Source organism: Acanthochromis polyacanthus, chromosome 12, assembly GCF_021347895.1.
Source record: "Acanthochromis polyacanthus isolate Apoly-LR-REF ecotype Palm Island chromosome 12, KAUST_Apoly_ChrSc, whole genome shotgun sequence".
NCBI classification, from domain to species: Eukaryota; Metazoa; Chordata; class Actinopteri; family Pomacentridae; genus Acanthochromis; species Acanthochromis polyacanthus.
The window spans coordinates 12,498,422-12,516,912 of NC_067124.1; the positions used below are offsets into that span (position 1 = coordinate 12,498,422).

Genomic DNA, 18,491 nt, shown 5'->3' on the forward strand with positions numbered 1-18,491 from the left:
TTTGAAGGTATACACAATTTTCAGATGACTGATTTCCATGTAAATGCTTTTGAAATGTTTTGAAATGAAAGTTTTCAGTCTGCTTTGCCTTTGTTGTCTGTTGTACTAAGGTCTGAACATAGAAGTCACAACTCCATATAAGTTTCAATGCTGCAAAAACAGAATCTACAAATCATGTTCACGTGTGGTTTATATTGACAATCATTTCTGAATGTATTTATTGCTTTTGCAGTGTAGACATATGGAACCTTTAGGGGTTTACATGTATACCAGAGAGCTTCTTACTAAGTACAGAGTCCTATAAACCACAGAATGGTCTTAAATAAATATGCTGGTTTTCTATCTAAGTACAAAAAAACACAGGTTCATCACTTTTTCTTGAAATCAATAACTTATCCCTACGAATTGCATTTTTATTGTTGTTATTGCAGACAAAACCCCCAGCTCATAATTTCACATTGTTTGGTCAGATAGACAAGTCATTGTCAGAACAGTTGAAAGCACAACAAATACATTTTTCTTTCCATTTTTCTTACAAAAACATGAATGAAAATAAAGAATCTTTGGTAGCTAAGCAAAAATAGAATAAAAATGTCTATATTTAAAACTGCATTAAAATACAAAGTAAAAATAAGTAAACGGCTACAGCAAAGGGCAGACAAGGCAGAGAAATCCAGCTTTGACTTAATACAGAACTGCGTATATAAAAAAGGACACTTTCATATTTCATATCACAAACAGATCATAAATTACTTGAGACCGTCAGAATGCATCAGTCTTTGGACGGCATCCTGATGCCTTAATGCAATGCATAGAGAACCACTGAGGTATTTCATCTTGATTACGTCAAGCATCATGCTGGACAACGGGAGAGACATAAAAGTGCGTAAGAATTAAACTTATGTCTGCTCCTGGTCTAAAGCAAACATTGGACTTGTTTCATTCCATTCAAAATGCTGCTCCCTTCCATCAAGTGCCCTTATTCACATTCCTATTATCAGGTAGTACTTTTCCCACTGTAGGTACACTAACATTGTCTGATCACATTTATTATTTCCCTTGCAATGTTCAGCACAGTGCAAGGAAGCATTGAGATGTAGCCACATTATCCTCAATACAGTATGTGAAGAATGGAAGAGAGCAAGGGCATGTGGAAGGTAAAAAAATCACAAAGTCTTTGGATTGGAACACGTCCACCTTGTCTGCTTGGTGGTTATCATTCAACTTGGTAGAAAGAAATACATTAATAATAACTGTGTTAAAACCATTTTTTTGCAACATATACTCATAATTCATATTTTATAAAAAGAATAATAACAAAAGTCATTATTTTCTGTAAAAAAAAACCCAAAAAAAAACAGTCACAGCAGCAATGATACACCGTCTCTCTCTTGTGGTAACATGTTCGCCTGATCAGGTGGAGATTATATCTACCAATCAGTGATCAGTTTGAGATTCTTCACTTTGTAAACGTTGAGAAAAAAAACTGCAGTCATGTCATATGGGAATAACAACAAACATACTGCACCTGTAGCCGTTTTAGACCATTACTTTGTGACACAACGATTTAACAGCAAATCGTTATGTACTGCACTACTACTACTGTACGACTGAGGAAATTAGGAGTAGTAATTATGAATTTACCATGTTAAAATATTCCACAGGGTACATGACAAGTGCTTTCTTGTTCTTGGCATCTGAAACAAGGTTATCTGATTCTCTTGCCGATTCCAGATGTGGGATTTAGCTACTGCCTACGAGCTCAACTTCTGAGGAGTACAAGGTAGTTTATATCTTTCCCATATGACATGAGTGCTCCAAAAGAAAATGAGCAGCTCTCCATGTTAAAGCCCTGTCTGCAACCTTTCATGCTTTGCAGATTGATTAAATAGCTCTTCCCCAAACAGATTAAAACACTGAAAAGGTACATCCATGCATTGCCCCCAGGACTAACAAACATAGCACTGAAACAGTATGTTTTTGTGTATCTTCATCAGTGGTGGTAAAATCACTACTACTAATGTAACTGTCAATGCCATGCAGTCATTTGACAGTCATGTGGCTTTGCATCAGTGGGGACAACACATAGATTGCTTTTTAGTTGGGGTGTAGGTATATTTCTTGGATGCTCTGGAGGTAAAATATTCTTACTGGTCAAGTTAAACCCCAATGGGGGAAGCTAAAAATCCACAATTTCTCTGGCTAAGTTGCTAATGTTAGACTGAAGCCCAGTGAAAATGACAAGGGTAAGAGGTAGCTAATATGAAGAAGCCTAGCACTCTTGCTGCCAACTGTAATATATGCTATCTTGCCATTCTGAGTTATCCAAGTTAGCCCATTAGCCACATTCGTTGATCTTCGACTAGATAGATTATGGTTAGATTATGCCATTTACATGTTGTATACCATTCAAGTTTGAAAAAAAAAAAAACTCTGGTTCTTTGCCCATTTTGATTGAACTCAACCAATTTTGCCTCCAGAGCTGCTCAGCATGTGTAAAACGCCTGCTTCACAACAACAGGGTGTGAGTGAAAACAATCCAAGAGAGTTCAGTGGTAAAGGATGACTGTAGTCTGTAAGTCATACATCCAGCACCATATCATAGTGTGTTTCCTTCTTCCTCTTCCCACATTTGTTTATGAGCACTGTGTACAACGTCAACAGTATGACCCAGTAACTGGCATAGACGACTGCTCCTATGATCAGAACAATCTTCTCTGATTCAGGGAAGGGTTTTCTAGTCTGAAGTACAATCGTGTATAGAATCCCGATGAAGAGGATGGTGAACCAGACCGATATCGGAATCAGTCCGATGAAGTTCACCACTATTGTTTTCCTCCCAGACGTCCCCCATCCAGACTTGTTGATTGTCGCTATTGCAAACATTTTGGCTGGCAACAGGCTCGACATGTACAGTACAGAATAGAACGACATGAACACCATGACAATGTTACCTCTAAGGCAGCTGGCGAATGACGACTTTATCAGCGCCACTGCTTGCACAATGAGCAGAAACAACAGAATATTCCAGAGCCTTCCTTGGTAGAAGAGTTGGATCGCAGTGGCGATGAGGAAAAACGGGAAGAAGCCAGTGATCACAGCCTCGTAAGTCATCCATAGATGATGCTTGTGGAACCACATGGAGTTGTAGAGCCATTCTCTGAAATATGACTTACTCCATCGAGTCTGTTGGTTGAGCCACCGCAAATATGTAATTGGTGTCTCGGTGAGGCACTTTGATCGTGCAGTGTATTTGGTTGCGTACCCGAGGCTGAGGACTCTGTTTGTGAGATGACGGTCGTCCCCAAAACTGCAGTGAGATCCCATGAAAGTCTGATTGTACCAGTCCTCAACAAACTCGTGCAGGAGGGAGTTTCGGTACATTCCTAAAGGCCCACTGATGCACTGAACGCAGCCGAAGTAGGACTGGCAGGCCCGCTCAATGTTGAAGGCCATCCAATACCGGACACTGCTCAGGAAGGAGATCCAGGACTCGTATTTGTTTAAGATCTAGGAAGAGGTCGGTAAGCAAAGCATGAGCATATACAGTTTGCATGGTTGATCTAAAGTGTTATGATCTCCGTTTTGAAACTCTACCTGTACGTCTCCTCCAACGCCGCCCACCATCGGGTCTTCCTCTAAAACCTTCACCATCTCCACTGATGATGCCGGGTCCAGCATGGTGTCAGAGTCACACACCTGAATAAAATCCACATAATGAACACTAGATTCAATGTATTTTTTTTTTTTTAAAGTCATCTCTAAGTGGGTGTGTAGACAGAAAGCAGAGCCAATTATTGAGATTCAAACACATATCCATGTGAGTTGAAAGGATTCCTAGTGCTGATAAATGTGGGGAACAAGTGGAAAAAAAATCACATGTCCAAGAAAACACACTAACAATCTAAATAAAACACTATAGCCAGTGTATAATCAACTCCAACAAAGATCAGAGTAACTGCTTTCAGCTTTAATCGCCACCCACTATCTTTTTGATGCCCTTTATTTTCTCGCCCATTTTCTTCTATAAATGGTGATTTTCCTGACTAACACTATCAGGTGCTGAAAACAAACCTAGAGCCCAATCCCCATTAACAAAACACATCTGTTACAGGCCGGGCTGATGATAGTGAAAAGGCATGCAGCGTTGTCCCTCCTATTCCTAAATACTGATCAGTACTGGCATGTCTGCTGGCAGAGCAACTGGAAGTTCTTTTGAAATGTCTGTTAAACAAGTGGTTTCTGGCAGGCTGAGTTCAGACGCAGGTGTTTGGCAACATAACAGAAAAAGGTTTTTAGTCTCAAAAATGCAGTTACTCCTTTATGGTACTAATGAGACTTCTTTGCTAACACCTGAATACTAAGGAAGAAACCTGACATGATGAGATTTGTTAATGGCACTTAGTGTTTTGGCCAATGAACTGTGTGAGAGAGGACCTGCGAACCAACTAAGAATACAATTATAGAGTTATAGAATATAGACAATAATTTCTGATGACATCTGGAAAACCCAAGAAACAAAAACACCCACCAGAAACCCATCCGTCTCTCTTCCAAACCCACCCACCACATGAGCACATGAAAAGGTAGTCAACCTAAAAGTCAACTTCCATTGGTGGTTGATTCAAACCCCAGTATCCCAAGTGAAAGGCCTCCATTAAACCCACTCCACCTTGCCCTCACCATCTCCTTTTTTGCTCTTAAACTACGGCTCCAGCGCCAGGTGAAACACCCTTTGATTGGCTAAAATCTCCCATCACGGGCTACATTTTCTAAAGCCTGACAACAGAGCCAGGAGAAGGTGCAGAAGTCTAGTTTCCCCTTAGGCCACTTGAATTACAATACACTGGAACATTAGTGTGAAACCTGTACCCTGTGATGTCAACAAATACTGCTTACACCAGCGTTAACACGCTCACCAATTCATAGAAAGTAAAACGTGATTAGAAAGTGCATTTTATGGCATATTTAGCATTAACAAGTAGATTTGGAGAAAATATGTGAGCATCCCATGCTTTAAATTATTTTTGTTCTTTACAGAAACTCAATTTACCAACAGACTGATTTAGATTAGGTGAACAGGGGTCACTGTGACGACAAGTGGCAGTTCTGTGATACTGCAATATGCTAACATATTGTGAAACACGGACACAAGTAGATCATAATTTGTAATTCATAAAATTAATATTACACTGTGATATCTACATAAAGTTTGTGTTATTTACTAACTTTAACCACTATGAGCTCCTTGCCATACCAGACTAAGAGAGACTGTAGCAGCAAAATCCCTGAGTGAGCTAAATGAAGCAAGGTTGCATTTTATGACTAATCACTTCTGTGCCCCTGAATATGACCACGCTATATATCTCCACAACAGCCCATATCTTTTAATAATCACTGCCTGCAGGATAGAAACAAGATTCTGGTACTTTGGCCCATGTGGACACCGCGGCTTCTGTTCCAAGCAGCTAAAAACATTATCTGCTGTGCCAAGCAGTTAATATATTTAGTTGCTGTTTATATTTTAAGTCATACCACCGCACAATGTGGACAATATTATCCAAGAAAACACAACGGGGAAGTGGCTTTCCCAGCAATTTATATCTGTACAACTTTCACTCCGACAGAAAGTTGAGTTTTTATTATTCAAGTGAAACTTTTATTTATAGCTGCCTGAAAAAAAAAAACATACCAAATTTAACCTTTCTTTGACACAGTTTTGTGCTGAATACCTCTCATGTAGATGATGTAACACTCAGCCCAGTGCAACAGATCTGTTATTACACTCAGCTACTGCTGCCCTTCTTCACGCTACACTTAATGACATGATGCACACAGCCACCGTCCGCCTGAAAGCAACACAAAAGACTCTTTGTGGACCCCGTATTTTGCTTGGCACAGCCCCCCTGTTCCCCTATCCAGCCATCTCTCTTTCTGCTCCCTCTCTATCGCCAACTTATGTCTGCCTACTCAGTCTAGCTTGCACCATTCCTCACGATGTCCTCCTTCACATGTCAGCTATCCTTGTGTCACCTCTGTATTTTACCTGTTATCCAGCATAATGAGGTTTAATCTGCACAGTTTACATCTTCTCAGCTTTTTTCTCATCTAAAACACTAATAATAGTATTTCCTGTTACCTGCATGAGCTGATGTCTGATTTCTCAGCCTTACCTGTACATAGTCCACGCTCCTCCCTAGGGCTTTGAAGGCCGTATACATGACCTCTCTCTTCCCTCCCCACTTCTGCATGATGCACACACACTTGCTGTTCAGCACAGTCCTGGACACTTGCTGAACACTCTCGGCGAAGCTCTCGTCCGTCTCCTCGGGGCCTCTGCTGTGATAATTACTCCGCCACACGTACGTGGCTGACTTGTCCCATCCCATGATCTCTTTAAAAATCTCCATCATGTACAAGTCGTCGTCTGAGTTTCCGTCGATCACCATGATCACTTTGATCCCCGGGTACGTCAGCCTCTTCACCGACACCAGGCATTTTCTCAGGTAGTTTGGGTCCTCTTGATATGCTGCAATGCACAGCGCCAAGGATTTGTTCAGTTTAATTGGCGTCTCTAGGGAACGCCGCATGTTCCGGTGTTCTAAGAGTGCAAAGAGGCTCTGGATGATGAGGTGGACGACCAATATGGCGCCGTACAGGCCAAAGGATAGATGATTGCGGGCTGTGGTGAAGAACTGATAGCCCATGATATAGGCAGTGGAGATGCCCACGAGGAGGGACACGCCGAACATGGTGGTCCCAAATATCCTCAGGTAGGTGAGGACTCTTTGACATTTCATCTGTGGACAAAGGAAAAGGACTGAATTCAGTGATTGTGGTGTGAAAACGCTATGATTTGATGAAGAGACTGTGCAGGTAAACATTCATTACCTGCATAAGAATACATGAAAATCTCATAAGATATACAGCGCCCTACATAGTTTTTGGCACCCCTGGTTAAGATGTGTTCTTTAGCTTCTAATAAATTCATTTTTTTATCTAAATAATATAGGACCACAATGAAAAAAACAGGAAAATCCAACCTTTAATTCAAGTGCATTTATTCAGCGGGGGGGAAAAATCACACATTAAAAAATAATTCTTTTACATCAAATCATGTGTGCCACAATTATTAGCACCCCTGGTGTTAATACTTTGTACAACCCCCTTTTGCCAACAAAAGAGCACTTAATCTTCTCCTATAATACATTTTTCTAAAATTTTCAGTGTGAGAGTATGCTTCTGCAATTAAAAATTTAATTTATTTTAAGGCATTCAGCACATCTTAACCAGGGGGGTCAATAATTATGGAGGACGCTGTATGGTATGGAAAATGCTTAGTCACTGTGTTTTCAGCATACTTCTCTATGGCACACTACAGAAAACTCAGGTGGAGAAAGCAGTAAAGTTTTTCCTTTTTTTACTCCTTCCTTCCCCCTCTCTCTCTTCATCTACCCCTCCCCAGAATCCCCGTCTAAATGTCAGACAGTTGTGAGTAGCCGATTGTTCCAACTCTCTTTTACTGTGGGTGGGCGCACACTACAAGACTTCTTGACCTAATTATCCATCAATTTGGATGGCCCTACCAAAAACCCAAACTCAGAGTACTGTTTAGGTGTTTTAATACTGAAAATTAGTGTGTTTTCTGCCATATTGCACAGAAAAATGTCACAACATTTTAAGCTAAACAGCCCATGTAAGGAAATCTGATCTAGACCATAAAAGCTTAGCTCAGTTGTCCGTATGAGAGGACCAATGACGAACATTCCCTCCTTTTGTGTCTGTAAAACAGTCTTTAATGAACCTTCCTAGGCCCTGCTGCACAAAATCTTCTGCTCTGACTCCTGAAGTTTGTTTCCAGCCCTCATTATGTTGCTACCGCCATCTGTTTGGCAGACCAACGGAGACCCACTCAGCGTGGCTCGGCTCGGCTCAACACAGAGAGGACCACCCTGTGATGTCATCTGTTTGTATCTCCGTGGGAAGAAGAAGACAAGAGCTTTTCAGATTTCTTAATGCTGCACGTGTGCTTCAACCCCTCTGTGAGTCACTTGAAAATAATTTCCACAATTAAATAGATACAAAGGGCTGCACAGTGGAGTAGTGGTTAGCACTTTTGCCTTGCAGCAAGAAAATCCCCGGTTCAAATCCCGGGGTGTGCCTGGGATCTTTCTGCATGGAGTTTGCATATTCTCCCTGTGCATGCCACAGTCCAAAAATATGCTGAGGTTAATTGATTACTCTAAATTGCCCGTAGGTGTGAATGTGAGAGTGATTGTTTGTCTGTATATGTAGCCCTGCGACAGACTGGCGACCTGTCCAGGGTGTCCCCTGCCTTCGCCCGAGTCAGCTGGGATAGGCTGCAGCACCCCCTGCGACCCTAGCAAGGATAAAGCGGTGTATAGAGAATGGATGGATTGATAAATAGATACAAAGACAAACATGGTCATTAAAGAAAGGATGTATATGGAAACATATTGCTTCAAGCATTATGAAGAATATTCCTTTTTGACATAGGATAGAATAAAGATGGAAGAGCGTGTGATCTTTTTGACATTATGAGGATCAAAGTTTTTTTGGGTCACCGGTTTAGTAGAGCACCCCCTTGTGGGACAGTAATTAACATTTTTATCTGTATTTTGATGCAGTTGCATGGATGGAATTGGTTGTACATTTGGTGAACCTCACACAAAAAATGCATTTTATGACATCGTCATCATGTACATCGAGTCAAGACAAGCAAGATATGCAAATCAGTGCAAGGAATAAAATCATCAAAAGACGTGTACACAAAGCTGAGTGGTGTTTGTGATTTGGCAAGGGTTCTTCACACCACACCTAAACACGCAAGACAGATGGAGGGAGTGGAAAAGTTATACACAGAGAGAATGAGAGACAGAGTAGTAAAGACAGAAGGGGGAAAGGGGCAGGAGGAGGTTCAGCCACAGAGAAAGAAGGAAAAGAACAGTAAAATCAGTGAGAATAAAAACAGACAGATCTCTAAAAAGATAAGATAAAAACAAAGACACTGAGAGGAAAGTAGAAGGAGAGAGAGAGAGAGAGAAGACTAACACACGCATGTACACGCCTTTGGCTCAGACATAATGTCTTGTTCATTTGATCATTGGATGAGAAGGCCACAACCAGTATAACAGGCCTCCTCTGGCACGTGACGAAGCTCTTAACGTCAGCCGCTCATTTACAAGACCCCCGACACACGAGCACATACACACACAATGCACGTATAAAAGCTTATTACACCAATTCAGAGAGAGAACGAGGGAGCGAGAGAGCGTGTGTGTCTGTGAAAGTACACTTTTTAAATTGTGTTAAGCTGACCTCCTTCAGCTTGTGCACGTGTGTGAGAGTGAGCATGCGTGCATATATTTTTTTACAACTATACAAGCTAGAGCAGCATAAACTTGTTCACCCTGTCTCGATGCATCACCTTTGAGTGAACTCAAACAGCAGAAAACATGACTGGAAAACAAATGTGCCATCAGCATACACAGTGTGCAGCTAGTGTAGCTCTGTGACAGCTTACAAATATATCAGGTCTGACACTGGCTGACTCATTCACATTGACTGAGAATTTACAGCTTTCATTTCACCAACTGGACTGTGGGAGGAAAACCTGAAGAATTTCAGGGTCACTGATGACATGCAAATTTGACACGTTGTTTGTTGCTTTTGACTGCTTGTTTATGATCTAACTTGAATGTGAACTCTGATGGAGAAGTGGTAAAAGAACAAAGCCAAACTGTGAAATTTAATTCAATTCATGTTCCACGGGCATGAAACCTCTGCAGTCTGCTCATTGCAGAACAGCGAAACATTGCCCAATAGAGTACAATGATTCAGTGCAAACCAGTTCAGTTATTGTTGCTTGTCACGATGCTCTGTACTTCGAGGCATCTCATACTGTCTTCTGGGTGTGTGAACCAGTGCAAAGGCCACTAACAATTAGTTCAAGCTGCAGAAAAATTAACTACAGGCTAATAGTCAGTCATAACGCTCTTCCAGAGCTTGGCTTGAGGCAAAGCTCATAATCAGAGTGGAGTCCGTGACGGCAGAGGTGTCGTCGGTGTATGGATGAAGTCGATGATGTCACTGGGGAATAGCATGTATCTTTTCGTGTCGGCACACGACATGTTTCTGCGTGAGTTAAAGGTGTCATTAGCACATGTTGATGATGTCACCCTAATTTTTCTGTTTGTTTTCATATCTTGGCACATGTAAGTGATAGAACCCCATCACTATCGTTTGGTGTGTGTGAGTGAGTGTGTGTGTGCCCAACCCCTTGGTGACCTCAGTTTGGATGCTTCAGTATCTTGCACTGACACTATTAACAGTCTCTTGAGAGAAACTCCCACTGGCTGTGTCTCTGATAAAAGATTACATTAAGTCTTGCATAGATGCGCAATAGATGATGATTTATCGAATGAATGAATGAATGAATGAATAAATTGCCTCACTTAGTCTCCTATCTGGTGATTTGGCTGTAAGTGAAAAACTCCTTACATTGGTCACCAGGGAAAATATGTGTAAAAGAAACTACAAATTGTCATTGTTCTTTGCTCTGTTCCTGTATGAAGTAGCATGTAAACATGCTAATATTTGCTAATTAGCGCTAAACACAAACTAGAGATGAGGCTGTTGAGAGCTTTGCAGGCATTTAGTCATAAATCAAAGCCTTGGACAAACTGATTTTCTGAAATGGTGCCAGATGAAAACACTGGCAGTTACTCTATTGCAGTTCATTTTAACAGGAGCATGTGGACACAAAATTTCACAGCAAATTACCCTTTTGTTGTCCTGACATTTCACTCAGGGATCACCAAAGTCAGAAGACCTCTTCCACTGGGGACCATGAATGCATATACCAAATTTGCATCAGTTTATCTAGCAGATGTCAAGATTTTTCACTGGATAAGTGAATACTTTGATAGGCTGGTGACCAAAGATCAACGCTGAACTGGGGTTCATACAAAATCCATCCATTATCTACACCGTTTAATAATTAGGGCAGCGGGCAGCTGGAGTCTATCCCAGCTGACTTAGAGCAAAGGCAGGGGACACCCTGGACAGGTCACCAGTCCATCACAGGACTACACATGGAGACAAACAATCACGCTCACATACAATTTAGAGTTACTAATTAACCTCAGCATGTTCTTGGACTGTGGAAGCCAGAGTACCCGGAGAAAACCCACACATGCACAGGGGAAAAGATCCTACGAAGACTGGGACATGAACCAGGGATCTTCTAGCTTCAAGTCAGAAGTGCAAACCACTATCCACTGTGCAGCCCAATTCATACAAAATTGCATGCCAAATTTTTCAATGCTAGTTGATACCCACAGTCACAAAGACAGGTATTGCACAGGTATTCTTGGGGCAAAATATCTTAAATTGAACTTATTGTGTCACTATCCTTATAGCCTTTGGAATAAACATTACCATCCCAGAAAATGGATTGCTGTTTGAAATTAGTTGCATTCCAGCTGGACATATTTACTTTTAATATTGTGCTGAATGTGCTTTTCTAGTACAATGCAATTATCTGAAAAAATGTACACCCTCTATCAAGTTAAAACAGATTACTATCTGTAGGGATAACAAAGCATCTATCGCCTATTAAATCATTAAGATCCATGCATAATTCTGTTTGACCAAAGTTCAGCATCAATCAATAGTTTCAGATTGTGGTAAGTCGTGAGTGATTTAGTATTGTCAGGAGAATCGCCACATGCTGTAATAAACCTCATGAACATTGCATAATGGTGGATAGCTGTCAGATATAAATGTAGCTTGTCTGTGTAAATGTTAATGCCATTAAGTCTTGCAGTTCCTGAACGCTTGCCATGTGTGTGAGTGTGTGTGTGTGTGTGTGTGTGTGTGTGTGTGTGTGTGTGTGTGTGTGTGTGTGTGTGTGTGTGTGTGTGTGTGTGTGTGTGTGTGTGTGTGTGTGTGTGTCTATGTGCAAATCAGTGAGCTAAGCAAAATATCCACAGCAAGCGTTTTGGCTGTTGTATGCCATGTGTGCACAGGAAGACATATATGTGTGTGAGAGGAAGATATGGTTTGACTAAACTCACATGAGAATAGTGGAATATTCTTTAGCAGGGTTCCAGTTCAAGGCCCGTGATGGAACGTAAAATACAACAAGACTCGCCAGACTCTGTGTGCGCGTGTCTTTGTAGAGAGAGCCCCATAAGTATTTGGGAGTTTGTGTGAGTGTGAATACTGCATAAATCTGATGTGGAGCCAAGAAAGACAGCTTGTGGGTCTGTGTGGAGCTGAGATAACATAAAGCATCTTTATGTTAGTCACTGGCTGGAGGTGTAACACTCACAAATCAACGGCTCTGGCCAGATGAGAGCTATTCACAAATCAAACTTTAATGCTGTAGTCCAGCTCACACTTGTGGCTGGTATATTTTGGGCATGAATAGAGTAAAAGACTGGCTGTAATTTAATTATTTAAATGAAATTATTTGTGACAGTGCAATGATCTCAACCAATCCGTAATAGATACTGGCCAATGGAAAAATTAATGATATTTATGGTTTTCTGAAGCCTTTTGATCGAGTGAAACAAAATATTAGACAGGTTTTCCATTATCATTAAGGTAGAATGACAAAACCAGACCCGCTGAGGTCATACACACCGCTGAAATCTCCAACACATGATGTTCTGCCACCTGAGAGACGTAGTCTGGAACATAAACAAGCGAGTAAGTGATCTTATGTGTGCACTAAGTCATCAGTGTGCATCTACACTTGAAATGGGAAGTGTGTGTTTAAAAAGCATTAAATGTGGAGATGGCCCTCGTGACAGTTGTTGCAGGATGGAGGAAAGGCTCACATATTCCTAAGCAGAAGAGGAGACAGAGGGAGGGAGCAGCTGGGAAACACGAGAGAGTTGGCTGCCGTCTAAGGCTGCAGTCACAGCAATACAGTTTCTTTTTAAAACACGTAAGTTCTGCCATGTTTAGGCCTAAAATCCACACTGCTTTGACATTGAAAGAGAGACATTTGGAGACGTTGCTGATTTCATTTTAGTTTGAAAACTCCTAGCTTGCCTATTAGTTTGGATGGTCAGATTCTTGGAAATGGAAATGCAGACACTCATGTTTGCTTTGGCTTTTCACTGTTGTACTATTTTCTAAAACAAAGTGACCAACTCTCTGCTTTCTGTTTACACCAGCACCTGCGTATCCAGCGTGCAGAACTGGTCATGCGTTAGTGTGCACAGAGATTATTTCTGAAAAGGTGCAAAAACACTGAATGGAGATTTTTTTTGGTTTTCAACAGGCCTGCTGCTGTTTTAAAACAAAAATATATTGATGTGAATCTAGCCTTAAGGTTCACATGCTCAAAACACTCAGGACTGGTTTCCTTTTCCTCGGATGCTCCCAAGTTGCTTTCTAATCTAAAATCTGCTTCATTCAGGATAGAAATTTGTTCAAAATCCTGATGATTGTGGCATAAAAATATAATCTTTGTGGATAAATCTCGAAGACGATGTTGTTAATGCAGTAATAGAAGGCAATAATTAAATATCAAATCCTCAGTGCTCACTGGGTTATATGTCATTGCAACTCATCTTTTACTGCTGTAGTCAAATAAGTGTTGGTCCACTTTGAATAAAACTGTCTAAATGCAGCGAAAGGTCAAGTGGATTTTCAGTGACTGACCCTCCTCACTCCTCCCTCTCCTCCTCCATCCAGCCCTCACCCCTCCACACCCACCATAACCCCCCCCATGTGGTCGCAGTGTGCTGTTGTTGTCATTATAAGAACCAGAACTAAACGGTAACACCACCCACCGCGCTCCACTGCACTACCACTTCCGTGATTGAAATCAGGTGGACGGAGCTGCAACTGGTAAAGGTGTAACGTTATCACATTACAAGGGAGTTTGCTTTTTACGCTCCCATTCTCCATCCTCCTGTGTCTCTTTATTTCCTCACCTTCTGCATGCTATTAGAATCAGGTATGATAAGGTCACAACTTTCTAGCAGAGTGGTTTGCATTACTCTCCACCTCCAAGTTTCCTCATTGTGTGTTCGTCGTCTCGTTCGGTTTCCACAACAGGAGTTGCGTAATTACAATTTAAACATGAAGGTGGAAAAAGTAGCTGTGTTCGTGATTTAATAAAACACTGAGGTAAATCCGTTCTTGATTTCAAAGCCAAGTTATGCTGCTGGTATTTTGGCACGTCTCCTCCCTTTGACTCATCCCTGCAGTCGGAAGAAGAGAAGTGGAAAGAGGTGGAGAACTAAAGCAGGCTGGACGGAGGCAGCAACAGAGGGAGGGATGGCACACAACAACAGAAGGAGGAGAAGAGACTAGCAGCTTGGTGGTGGACTTGGATCTGTTCACTGCCAGCTGAGGTACTGGACTCGTGCCACTGTGGCAGACTCCACACAGCCAAAGTGCAGATGTGGTTCATTCAGGAATGCCTCCTTCTACAGTCATTCCTGTGTGGTTCTTTTCACTATTCGGTGTTTACATAGTGAGGACAAATGTGATTTTTGCTTCTTCATGGTATAAAAAGAACATGACATGTCTGCCACACAAAGTGTACATGTGTTTCTTCTTTTACAATCCAGCTTGTCTCTCTGCGTCATCCGTTGATCTGACACTTCCCCTATCTGGCAACAAATGGTAATCAGCAGCACTCCAAAATAAAAGGCTTCCCCATTACATGGTAGACAGTTCTATTAATAGCACTCTGTGTTATCACTGCTAATTGTGACCAAGAGACAACAGACACTCACAATCACACCTAATGGATGGACGAGTAACTGGGTGGAAGAATTAAGACAGAAGGAAAAGGCAGCTCCTGAGGCTTTCTGTAAGATGTCTGTGTAGGTTCTCATTCATCCAGGTCATGGTTATCCAAAGTAGTTTAAATCAATCCACTGGACTTTAAGAAAGTTCCTTGAAGACGTTTCACCTCTCATCCAAGAGTGTTTGAACGGAACTTCTTGCTTCGTCCCAGTTTTTTTCGCAACTGCTCTACGTTCCGGACACGAAGAAAACCTCCTTTACTTGAACACTACCGAAAAAGTCGATGTAAACCTCTATTACAGAATAAAAGACTCTCAGTCTTTTATTCTGTAATTCACTGAGAGAAGGTGGAATATAATGTATAAAAATCTGTGTGAAAGGTCTGTTAGGAATTTCAACAGAAAAAAACATGTATATACCGCCTTAATGTTATTCAAGTTCTATATATTCATTTTTCATGTATTTAAAGAAAGGTTCTACCCCCAATGCTGTTGAGCATTGTATTGTTTCCACCTTAAGAAGGGTGTCCTTATTTAAAGTCAGTTTTTTATACAGTTTTAAAAGCCCCAACAGACCTGCTGGTGACCAGAACTCAAGAAGCCTCTTGGATGAGAGGTGAAACGTCTTCAAGGAACTTTCTTAAAGTCCAGTGGATTGATTTAAACTGCTTTGGATTTCTGTAAGATAAACCATAGGAAGTATTATCAGCAACATTAAAAATGGAAAGGTTGCAGGAGAGCCAACAAAATCTGATCTGCAGCTTCTCAAACACAGCTTACTTTGTGCAGCTCCTGGACTAATTTATGGTATACTGTAACTCCTGGATCTATGCATTAGCACTGGCATCAGCCCTCCCTGTGCTACTCTGTGTGACTCAGTATGAGGTAGTGGGAATCTAACTCAAAACTCTCACTGACAGCCAAATTTTCACTTTTACTGGCTGGCTGCAATGCCACTTCACTGTTACTATACCAGGGGAAGCTGGAAAAAACTGTGGCATTAACACAGACTAGATGAGGTAGGTGGTGGTGTTTGGGAGGGGCTGCACATATGCACTCTCCCCTGACTTCAGTAGTTCTACCCTGCCAGCCCCAAGGCACTATACACTGAAGGACCCTTGCTGGGAGCAGTAATGGCACGTGAGACTTGTTGTGAGCTCTAATGGGGGCCAGCCATAGAATGCTTTCCTCTGTTAGGTAGTAAACTGCTCTGTATGCTGTGTAGAGGAACATCCTGTAGCACTGATGAGTCTGCAGTACGCTATATGACTGAGTCAGACTGTGAAATAGAAAACTTTTTATCTTTTTTGGCAGCACCATCTATAGTAGACAACTATAACTTTTATCAATTACCAACCTAGCTGCACATGCACATTAAATTCCCCCTTTAGTTTTTAATATTCCCGTTAAAAGGGTATTTCAGACTGATTATGCAGAGAGGATGTGAAGTGCATCTATTATTTGATATTTACATTTAACATTGCCAACTAAGTAAGAGGTGGGGTACTGATTTGTGTGCAAGCTGCTTTAAATGTCCCTTTAGAGGCACAAAACTGAAGATGTTTCTTTAAAGAGTGCACTTTAAGTCAGATCAGCAGTGCTTAAGCATCACGGAAATATCATTGACACTGGTGCTCATCGCTTCTTACAGGTGGATACCATCAGGTGCTCATCTTGCATTAAAAAGCATCAAGATAAGGTAGCTCAGGTCAGTAGGAAGCAGATGTCCTGTGTAAAATAGAAACTTTACTGTACATCATTGATAAATGTCAGGAATGTTCAGATGTCCAACTCACAGATGGGCATTCTTTGTGTGGGTTAAACTGTAAATGAGCCAGCAGCGGCATCTGCATACTAAGAGGTCAGAGTAGGTGGCTGGAGGAAGTGAATATGTAAAAAGAGACTGGCAGATGTTCATTTGCATGTGTCTGTATGTGTATAATGTGTGTTGTGGATGTGATGGGAAGCTGTGGTGCAAAAAGTCCTCATCTTATAGGAGCTGTGTGTCAGTGTGGCACCTGTTGAAGGCTTTTTGGTGTTTGGGTCTAAAGTTAGCAGAACTGGAGGAGCTCTCAGCAGGATTAATACCTTCCATGACTGACTGGAGCTCACTCTTATCAGAAAATACTAAATTACTCACTAAACATGAAGGCTATTTATTATTCAGTGCGCAAATGTCTGTCTTCCACATTAGGCATCAAATTACGCGCTACTACAACAAGGCAACTCGTAGGTGTCCGATTCCATCCTTCTGATTGGTTCACAAATTTCAAAGAATGACGTATGACTGAAGACGTCATCACTTTAGTTTATTCTAAGGCTATGATCACCGTTTAAGAGAAGACTGTGATGTTTTATATCATCACAAGAGCAATCTGGACACATGTCTGGCACATTTCCATAGCTGGCATAACTTGACAAGGAGGAGCGCAGATGTTCGTGTCAGTTTTGTAGTTTTAATGTAATTACATTTAAATCGGCTACATCACACAACACGTGCTTCTCTATTCTAAGGACTTGTTGCGGCGCATGAAAAGACACTCCAGTAACTTATAACTTATACTTATACTTTGTTGAACTTAAATAGTGGATAATTAATCATTTAAAGTCATGACGCAAACCCCAAATATTGTATTGAGTTAAAAAGTTGAAAGAGATTTTGGAGCACTTCCATGTTCTTAATTGGAATTTGAATGCGCCGTTTCTCAAACCACTTCATCTCAATAACTGCTTTCTAATGAAACATTAATCACTGTCTGTCGGTGTGATCACCGGCCGCCTACCTTGAAGCAGCTGCTGTCCTCTGGCTCGTCCTTGGATGAAGGATGCGGTCAACTCCGGTGGCTGCGGTGCCGATCCACAGGGACAGAAAGTAGCGACAAAGTTTGAGAAGTTGTGACTCTCATGAATCCGCTCAAAACGATCTTCATCAATTACAAAAAATTTTTAAAAAAAATACAAAAATCAGAACCGTGCACGTTCCTTGAGGTGTACTCTGCTGGATGCGTGAAAGTTACCAGTTCTAAGTTCTAAGTCTCTCTGTAACTGTGCAGCACATGCATCTTTGGTGTACAAACATCCTGTCAATCAACTTTGGCATCATTCATATAAAAAATTATAAATAAAAAGTAGACCATAAAAAAATGATAAATATTCTTCTCCATCAACTTCTGTCAGTTTCATTCATTTTTCCCCAAAAAACTTACAAAAAGCCATAAACTTTGGCAGCGTCAGTCATAATTAGAACAAAAAAAGGGCTCCTTCTGTAATGTGAGCAATACCTCTGTATTTTTTCTCTTTTTGAGGGGGGAAGTAAATATTTCTAGAGTTCCCGTCCTAAGCATCCAGGTTACTCAGAGCGCACAGAAGTGGCCAAAAGTCTCTGCGCCGCTGTTTCAGCTGTCTAATTCCTTCCAGACGGATGTGTGTGTGGAGCCTCCTTTATGGCTGCAGCGGCTCCCAAACTCCTTTTACCGGGTTACAACAGATTGGTGTGTTGTTTTAATAAGAGGGGGAGGTTTTGGGGGTGTAAGGAGGAGCGACAAGGAAGAGGGGTTGGGGAGGCGGGGGGCGCGGGGGGTGGGGGGGTGCGGGGGTGGGGGCACGAGAGAGAGGGAGGAAGAGAGTCTCATCCAAACTCATTCAAACTCCAGAAGTAATGACACACACAGAGAGAGAGGGGGTCAGTTGGCTGAA

The 18,491-nt window shown here is 41.5% G+C and overlaps 1 protein-coding gene across 1 annotated transcript; it reads right to left on the reverse strand.

Moving 5' to 3' along the window:
- Nucleotides 1-1,941: 1,941 nt before the first annotated feature.
- On the reverse strand, nt 1,942-18,246 carry has2 (hyaluronan synthase 2). Its single transcript, XM_022189666.2, has 4 exons — nt 17,579-18,246; nt 6,174-6,800; nt 3,598-3,699; nt 1,942-3,510 (listed from the first exon to the last, which is right to left on the reverse strand). The coding sequence occupies exons 2-4, from the start codon at nt 6,798-6,800 to the stop codon at nt 2,581-2,583; spliced, it is 1,659 nt and encodes a 552-aa protein (XP_022045358.1). The 5' UTR covers nt 17,579-18,246; the 3' UTR covers nt 1,942-2,580.
- Between the last annotated feature and the right edge of the window lie 245 nt (nt 18,247-18,491).

Coding starts and splice junctions, on each gene's coding strand:
- has2 (XM_022189666.2), bottom strand. CDS start 6,800: ATGAAATGTCAAAGAGTCCTCACCTACCTGAGGATATTTGGGACCACC. Junction 3,700..6,173: donor GGAGCGTGGACTATGTACAG/GTAAGGCTGAGA, acceptor GATTTTATTCAG/GTGTGTGACTCTGACACCAT. Junction 3,511..3,597: donor GCGTTGGAGGAGACGTACAG/GTAGAGTTTCAA, acceptor ACCTCTTCCTAG/ATCTTAAACAAATACGAGTC.